This window comes from Adiantum capillus-veneris, chromosome 29 (genome assembly GCF_014529385.1).
Source record: "Adiantum capillus-veneris isolate H3 chromosome 29, ASM1452938v2, whole genome shotgun sequence".
In the NCBI taxonomy this organism is placed as follows: domain Eukaryota; kingdom Viridiplantae; phylum Streptophyta; class Polypodiopsida; order Polypodiales; family Pteridaceae; genus Adiantum; species Adiantum capillus-veneris.
Genome location: NC_140959.1, coordinates 4,677,287 through 4,686,621, shown reverse-complemented (window position 1 = coordinate 4,686,621; position 9,335 = coordinate 4,677,287). Strand labels below are relative to the sequence as shown.

General features: G+C 39.7%; 1 protein-coding gene across 1 annotated transcript; it reads left to right on the top strand.

Moving 5' to 3' along the window:
- The first annotated feature begins 3,356 nt into the window (after positions 1-3,356).
- Positions 3,357-4,171, top strand: LOC147418673 (uncharacterized). The gene is made up of 3 exons (XM_086505281.1): positions 3,357-3,563; positions 3,726-3,857; positions 3,947-4,171. The coding sequence occupies exons 1-3, from the start codon at positions 3,357-3,359 to the stop codon at positions 4,169-4,171; spliced, it is 564 nt and encodes a 187-aa protein (XP_086361407.1).
- Positions 4,172-9,335: the final 5,164 nt, after the last annotated feature.

Here is a 9,335-nt window from a genome sequence, read left to right as displayed (position 1 = left end):
TAGAAGTTATCTTCCAAGTCCATAGCATTTAGGATGCATGTTTTCGAGGTTGTATATTTCTTGGAAAAGTTTTCTTGCTGTACAAATTGCATGCAACTCTTTGTTGAGTAAGCCTTGTAGAAAGAATAAGACAAGTCTCTCCTCGGTTGGAAGTTCCAACTCCAGACATCCATCAATGTACTATCTCATCAGACTCACACAATCTCTTACAGACTCCCCTTGTTTTTGTTTAAAGCTATAGATTTTTGCTAATGTGTTGTGATTGATTCCCATCTTCGAGCAAGTAGCAACAAACCTCATTGCCAATGTTGGTGGATGTGTAAGAAATCCAAGAGGTATGTTCTAAAACCGTGTTAAAGACTTATCTTCTAGAGTCATTCCAAATTCCTTGAGGTGAGTATGGAAATTTGATATTATTTCTCCTCTCATTAATTGCCTAAATCTTGCTAAGTGGTCATATGGATCCCTAGATCCACTATATTTTTTGACCCATTTTCCAAAATTAGCTAATCTAACTCTACAATTATGATTCACACCTCCTCTTCTGTGGCTAGTGGGCCTCTGAATAAGTCTTCAAACCAGTTGCTTGGTAAATGTGACTCATGTGGACATCTTCTAGTCCTAGTGTCACCTCTTCTTCCTCAGTTTGTGGTGTTTTTTGTCCATGTCCTCCAATTCTCATCATTAAGTTGGATTTCTTGGGCTACACTGCCTTGTTGGTTGACTATACTACCAAATGATCTTTCTGTTGGTCCAATTTTCTATTTTTTTTCAGGTCTCATACTCATGATCATCTCTCAAATTGAGTAGCCTTGATACTTGGTCTATTCGACCCCCTTCAAATTCATTATAACAAAGTTATTGTTATAACAATCCCTGAAGACGTTTTCTAGACCCTTCTCTCTAATCTTGAAAATGTACATAATTTTCAAGGGTGTCAATTGCTTTAGTTTAGCATGAGATGTCCATATCAAATGCATAACATTGTTTTCCTCCCAACAATAAACTCCAAGTCGTGGGTTATGGGTCTGTATACATTTCAGAGATTTGGCATCTATGCTTCTAACTCTAACACTGGTGGTCTTTCTTTAGTAGCCATGTTTGGAATTAATGTATCAACCTCCAAACCCCATTGGTCCACAATGTTGGGATTCCTAATTCTTAGATATTCCACTCCGTTTTGGTCCATATAGTGTTGGATCAAGTGCAAGAGTGGAGAAGCCATTCCAGTTTTCCAAAATCTTCTAAGGTCTCCCTTACAATGCTCAGCCGCATTCTCTGTAGGTGCAGTTCTCCACTTGCGACACAAAATCTTGTGCTCCTCTTGAAATGTTGGACGGATGCACTTGACAGTATGTGGAACCATACTTTGCTCCCAATGAACAAACATGATCTCTCTTTTCTGGAGTAGACTTCTTTGCTGCCCCAAAATAAATAGTACACACAGCAATCCAATTGGCACTGGCTTCATCTGCCATAAATCCCCTAAACTCTGGCTTATCAAAACCCTGTTGCTGAACAATGTGGTTACATGTATGTTTTTTTTTTCAATGTTTTAAGGGTATTTTTGTAAGGCTTATGTTTTAAAAAAATTGAGAAGCCTTCTGTAACTGTAACGCTTCAATTGGAATTTGAACCTTTCTGTAACTGTAACGCTCTCTGTAAAGCCTAAGAGAGATGTTGGAGGGGTAGTGCACCCCCCGCAAAGAGAGAGAGAGAGAGAGAGAGAGAGAGAGAGAGAGAGAGAGAGAGAGAGAGAGAGAGAGAGAGAGAGAGAGAGAGAGAGAGAGACCTTCTAGCCAGTGTATAGGAGAACCATGGCGGAAACTCAAACCCAAGTGCTTGTGTTGGGATAATTTGCCAAGGCTCTGCCAGGACCTCTGTGTAGCTTCCTTATCATTATGATTCTAAGCCTAAACTACCTGTAGCCATCCACGTCGGCGTGGATGGCTAGAAGGAGTTTTGAATGTGAAAATCTACTTGTTTATAAGCTCTCTCTGAGAATCTTCAGAACTGCATAGCTTCTCTTAAAACTATCTGAAGCCATCCACGCCGGCGTGGATGGCTAGAAGGAGTTTCTTGCGACATTGGTTTAGGGGTAGTGATTCATTTTTGCATTGAATTTAATCATGTTTTATTAAGCTAAGTAAGCTCCCTCAAGCTATCCACGCAATCATGGATGTCTAGAGGGAATTTCTCAAGATTAATTTTTATAATTGATCATGCTTTTTTTAAAATTGTTAGCTCCCCTCTAGAAATCCAAGCCGACATGGATGCTTAGGTGGAGATCAAGAAGATAAAGTTTTGATTTTTTGAATTGCCTCTAGGAATCCGCGTCGGCATGGATGCCTAGAGGGAATTTTAGTGAAGTAATTAAATTGTTTTTGGTTTTGTTTTGCAAGTCCTTCAATTCGTGGATGAGGTCGCAAAGGGAGACGGCTTTCTTCAACTCAAGATTCCAGTATCTTAGAGAGTAGTGATCAAATAAGGTCTCTGTCCACAAATATGACAGATGGTTTGGAGACACAGGAGGAGGAGATGCAAAGTCAGGACTTGGGGCTTGGCTCCATAAATGAAGTTGATGAATCTCTTGCTGCACAAGAGGCATGTTTTCAAATAGTGCCTTATGTCGTAAGAGATGAAGTAACAGTAGAGACTGAGATAGGGGAAGAGCACAAACTTTACATGCATAGAGGACAAGATATTCTTCAATGTACTCGCATGTTCAGTTGTTTTGACTATCCACCAATTCCTTTATGTCGATTGATCCCTTATGCAAGGGTGAGAGGCTTATGAGATGATGTTAGTGGATTGAAAGCTGCTTTTGCAAAGGAGGGCTACATGCAAGAAAAAGGAGCTTTTATTGTTTCACTTATGTGACAGGTATTTCATTTCTCTGCTTTGGTCTTTCCTACTCTCTGTTTCTATGTTGGTTTTTTGCTTTTCTCATAAGTAGTAGTTGAGTGTGCTTTTCTACCTATGATTATCTTTTTTACAAAGGACCTTCTTTCTTCATGGGACCCAATATGGATTGATATACACAAAGAGTTTGAAATTGAGCTTTCTAAAAGACCAAATCTTCAAGTTCTCTCTAATAAAATGTTCTATGTTTGGGAGGGTAATCATAGAACGGTTGCTTGGATCGCTGCTATTAAAGATAGATTCTGTGTTGATCGAGAGAAACATTGTAGTGTGCTTTGTACAGTTATTGATCCTACTCGAGTGCGAGAGATAGCTCTGCTTAGTAGCTTGCAAAGAATGAATTTGTAAGCTTCGTGACTTTCTATATATTTTAGTAGAAAATTTATATGTTGTGTTTCTGACTTTGTATATATTGTATATGACCTTGGAATAGCATGAATACACATGCCCTTGTAGTCACCCATCTTAGGGATGAGCTTGTCAACTGCTCCCACATTTGTGCAGCAGATCATGAAGCCTATGTAATAGGGCTACCAGAAAAAGATCAAAAGTTGATTGCTGCAGTCCGTAAGAAATATTCGAAGGGTGTGGAGCCTTGGTTTCCACTTACTCGTCGATACTTGGGAAAGCTCTTATACGATGTGAGTGTCTTTGGCTTGCTTTTTTGGAACGATCTTATATTTGCTTTTTGTGAAAATTACATATATTAAATTGTGTATTGAAGGATAAAATATCCAAGTAATTGAGCCAAAGAGTATGTGCTTGTTTTTTGCAAATTATTTATTTTAAAGTATGTGTTCAAGGTTCAAATGTCCAAGGAATTGAGCCAAAGAATAGAGCAAGCTAGGCACACAATGACAAATGAAGAACTAATAAAAGAGGAGGAGAAAATATTGAATGATTTAGCACTCAAATATGGAGAGTGCGTTGGGAAGGTGGTTGAATTATTTTTGTTTTGGGTGTTTTGCACATAATGTAATAGCCGTTTAAACTTGGTTTTCTATTCGTTCCTCAAAAACTGCAGTTGCTAAATATTGTTGATCCGAATCTTGGACCGGATTGGATGGTTCGAGTTCTTGCACTCAAATGGGGTCCTGATAGTTGGGCTACGCTTGAGAAACTGAACTTGATTGCTATGCATGATGCTCCTGTCTTTAGCAAACTATTATGGGTTTCCTTGCTTGAGGCAGATAAGATTACTAGATCCTCTTATGGTTTAAAGAAAGGAGATCATGTGTATCGCATGTGAGTAAAGTTTCTTTTGACTTTCAAGAATCTTTGATGTAGAGTTGCTAGTTTTTGTGATTATTTCAGTTTTTTCTCATCTTCCTTGTTATGTAGCTGGATCCGTAGAGAGGGCCTTCTACAAAGGATTTTTTATAAGTCCACAAAGTTTGTGGAGGACTTGAGCAACATTGCTGGTGGTATTTTGTTGCCTCATGATTGCTCTCTTGCCTCTTACTTTGAGGAGCTCAAGTTTGAAGCACGTCCCTATCTTTATCCTTTGGAGACCTCTCTTGAAGCTAAGACAAAAGATGTTGACAAGCAAGCTATGAATAAAGTGGACATGGTACGCATGGCATCTCAGTGGCTAGCCTACAGGTCAAGCTCACCATACTTTTATTTCAAGATTTTCATAATTACAAAGTGTGTAGTGATGTTATTTTGTTATTTTGTTTTAGATTTCTATTATTCTTGGTTGGAAAAGGCTTTCTACCAGGGATTCCATTCTTAGCTAAGTAGTGGGCACAACTATCTACTGGGGAAGGATGCATGTACTCCCCTTCCATGCATAAGCTCACTACTTGGGAGATGGAGGCATGTCCATGGTGGATAGACGTGGCTTCTGGGCATGTATTGGCGAGAGAGAGAGAGAGCTTCACGATACTATGAGAGTTGGTGGCACATTCGTCGATGTGCCTCTCCCTCTTAGAGTGGACGAGGTGATATCTGGTAAATGGTTACTCAAAATAGCCTCAAGCATAATTTGTCTAAGAGCTTTAAATTCTCTTTTTCCTAAATTTATTTGTTATACATACCGGTAATATTGTGTTTCTTTGCTTTTTTCAAGCTACAAATACTTCTCGCAAGGGAAAGGAGGTGATTGTTGAGACTAGGGTGGATGCAAACATGGAGGGAGAGCATGGTGAGCTTTCACTTGCGATGCAATTGTTTGTTTCATTCATTTATTGGAGTTAAGTCACTTTGTACTACCTCTTGTATCGCAGTACCTCTTGGGGAGATTGTTGCAAAGAAAACCATTTCTTTTGTCTACATCGTTGATACTCCCTTGTCTTCTCTGTCCTCATTGCCTGACTCATGATGCATGGACATTTCTGGGGACTACATAGCCATTGCTGCTGATTTTAGGGCCGGTGTTCGACATCCGGCATGGATTCGTGTTCATGAGCACATGGGATGTGCACGCCTTGATGGGACCTTGTGCGTGCGTGGTGGGAGAACAGTTGCATGGGCTGCTGATTTTATTTTTTTGGATCTTCCCTTTGGTGGTTCCCCATTAGCCTCCCCTATTGTACCCCTTTGGGATGTTTGTAGTGAGGATCATGTTCGTGCAGGCATGCAAACCTTGCATATTCGAATTTGTCAGACTCAGGGTGGTTGTTGATCATGGTCTCTATGGCAGGTTTTTGCTTCATTCATAATTTTATACAATACTTGTCAATTTTTGTTGTGTGTTTTCTATTGTGACTTTCGAAACCTCTTGCAGAAGATACCATTGGCTGGGTTGAGAGATTTTGTCGTGCATCAGAGATGGCTATTCATCGTCGCATTGTGGTCCTCCATCATGGAGCTTATGGTTATGGTAATAGCCTTGGTGGTCGGATTGAGGTAATGCTCTTCTACATATTAACTTGTTTGTTTCTCATTTTGGTGTGTTATTATTATTGTGATTGCCCTCTAATTGTCTATGTGGTGGTGTAGTGTCATTGTTCTCTCTTACTTATGGTGCATAGGGTTGGCAGGCAACCACCTTGCTTTGTGGTTGAGAGCACTATTTAATCGGCTTGGCATGCAGCCTTTGGATTCTTACATGATGAACCGTCTTCTAGAGTCTTCTCTAGCCAGATCATCATCAGGGGAGCCATGGCGTGGTGGCTTGCAACGAAGTCACTCTTTTATTGCATGTTTTGTGGAGCTTCTTTGTAGGCCAGGAGGTCTTTGTTTGGAGTTGGGGTGTGGTACAGCGCCCGTATTGGCAGCATGCTTAGGCACAGGCGTGTGTGTGTAGCAGTTGACATTGATGACACTTTGATTTCAGATTATGTGCAACCATTATTTCGCCCTAAAAAGCGAAGCAGAGAGGGAGCCTCCACCTCTCTTGATGTTGATGATGTGGGTGGCATGCCTTCGCGTGTCAACCCCTTTGATGACTAGTGAGAGTCCACCTTACACTTCATTTCCCCCACCTGTTTTATGTTTCCATCATACTTTTATGCTATTTTGTCACTTTTTTGTATCATTGTTTAGTATTTGAAAATTATGGATAATGATTCAAACAACAATTTGAGATTTCTTGTGCTTTTAGGATGTAGATTTTGTATTGCTTGCATGTGGATTGTGGGACTTATATTTCTCTTTTTGTATGGAAGTGTGTTGCCAGTTTATGCTGAGGGGATTGCAAAAACCATGGCTGCTGATATACGATACGATTTTGACACCCACAAGAAGTGTCAGAGACGCAATGTCTTTATTGATGATGAGTGTGACTCTTCATAGTCACGAGATAGAACCATAGCATTTCTTGTTGTCATTATAGTGCAGAGGCAGGACATGTTGTTCTCTATATTCTACTAAATATTCCACTTGTTATCTTACAATTCTCTTTTTTTTGTATAAGATATGGCAATTCTCTCTTAGTACAGTTTTAGAAACTTTGTAGATGTATGAGCATTGTTGACTTGCATTAGATTGCTCCGTAAAATTGAAGATAAAAATTATGGTGTTGAATGTATTTGTGGATCATTGCATGGTTTGTAATAGCTTTGCTACTACCTTGGGTTTCTCATTGCTCGACATCAAGTATCAACTGTGCAAAAGAATCTAGAGTCTAATTTTGAACAATCATATTGCTATGATTACTTAGGGATTCAAGATCCTACTATTATTAAAGTAGGATCTTCATTCATCTTTCTTATACAAGCCCATTTGGTTTCTTTATTCATTTGCTCGGATTTTCCTTTGCTCAAAAAATCTCGCTCGCCACACGGTAAGACTCCTGCCTTGGAAGCCTACCAAGTCGGACTAAAAGCAGGCCAAAACATGGAAAACGGATGGAAAAACTATCCATCTCCAGATATGGAAGCAGCTAAGCCAGAATCTTATCAAAATTTGGTAAGAATCACCCAGGAAATTCTGGATAAACAAAAACCCAAGCTTGAAAGTATTGCAAAATCGCAAAATCTTGCGGTAGAAGAAACGAAAGCAAAATCCGATGTGGTGGCAGAACCCCACCTTGAAACAAATAAACCAGAGCTCCTGGTGCCGGACAGTGAAGATGCCTTAGACGGAATTCCATTCGTAGAAGAAGATTGGCCAGGACACTTGTGGGAAAAGGTAAGGGAGATTAATGATGGGAGCCTAACTTTAAAGTCAGCTCCTATAGAGGAAGTCTGGTTGGATAACCTACCATCTGATATAAACCTGAATATAAAATCCTTATACGGGATTGCCGATCAGAGGCTTTAGGGATATCTAAACCAATGACATTAAAAACATTACCTTCTTACTTAGGAGATAACGAAGATGAATCTATCATTTGCAAAACCACTCAAGTCAAAAGAGACAAACAGACCCTAGAAGTAGACAACATTCATTCAATCATGTCTACACCTATCCAATGCACTCTCACTTTGGGGGAACTGTTGAAACTTAGGCCATACTTATGGAATGATTTACAGAAAACCCTAGAAAAGATGGGGATAACGGGGTTAATCTCTAAGAATCTGGGAAACTCAAAAAATGAAACGGAATACAAGGAGATTCGATCAGTTCCTATGAACAAGGTCGGAGAATATTATGAAGGGGAAGAAGGAAACACTACCCTCCCAGTGAAATATAATGACATTGAAACCATGGCAATACTGGATAGTGGAGCTGGCATAGCCATAGCCACTAATGCAGTATGGGAATCCTGGGACAGCCAGCCATTAGACAGACGCGAATGAAATTGCAGTTGGCTGACGGACACATGGAAAGACCACTAGGGCTACTAGAAAAAGTGATAGTCAAATCATGTGGAATTGAATATCAACACGCTTTTGCAATGTAGACTTTGGGAAAAAACTCAACTATGAAATCATATTGGGAAGACCTTTCATGCGACAGGTACAGCTTATCCAACATTGGGGAAACGACTATCTATACTTAAAGTAGGTGGGATCTATAACAAGAGTCAATCTAAAGGACCATACCTATAGAGACGTCTTGAAAACACCCATTCAAGAGTTTGATTCAGTCTCTTTGGTTGAAACTAAACTTCCATCATGGCTAAACAAAGATACTCCTATTTGGATGTGCGGAGATTCAAAAAATGGAAGCTTAAGACGAGAGGAATGTATCCTAGAAAGAGACTGTACAGATGAAGCCTATATACCTCAACCCTTCCTAGAGCATTTATTTGAACCATTCGAGTGGACTCAAATCTTAGCAACAATGGATGCATGTGTGAATACATCTATGCCTACTCAATTTTGCAATGAGGATGGCTACGACATAATTCCCATCCAAATGATGTCAGTCCTTAACATCGAGACAAACAAGGATGAGGAAACTAAGGACTTGATGAAAGCTCAACAAGTCTTTTCTGACCTCTATTACGATGCAACTGATGAGTTGGATGAACACTCAGCTACCTCTGAAGATTTGGGATCCGAAAAAGAACATACAAGAGCTCAACTACTCTTAAGGGGAAGGGAGGAAAAGTTTTTTGACTTTCCAAACCAGAAATCAAGAAGACAAAAATGGTATAGAAGAAAGAGGGACACTAAAATTGTGAAAGCAAGACCTATGCCATCAGTCTCCAGTAAAACACAATTCCTGATGCAGATAGATGCTAAAGATTGTGTCAAAGACAAAATAACTGGCAGATATCCTTCGAACGGAAACTCAAAAATGTCTCAGACATAGAGAAAAACAAGGAAGGGGTACTCAAGAAGAACATCAGAATAAAAAACCACTCATGACTAGAGTCGAGCGGAAAAAGAAATATCAAGAGTTGAAAAAAGCTCTAAAGGAGATATACACCACAGAGATGGAAACCACGAAAGAAGATGGGAAGGATGTAATGCATGTTCCATCCCATTATAAAAAGTATACTCTCCAAGATCGAAAAATCATAATTGAACAACCTGTTAGGGAACTACGAAAACAAGGTGAGTCTTATGAAGGACCTG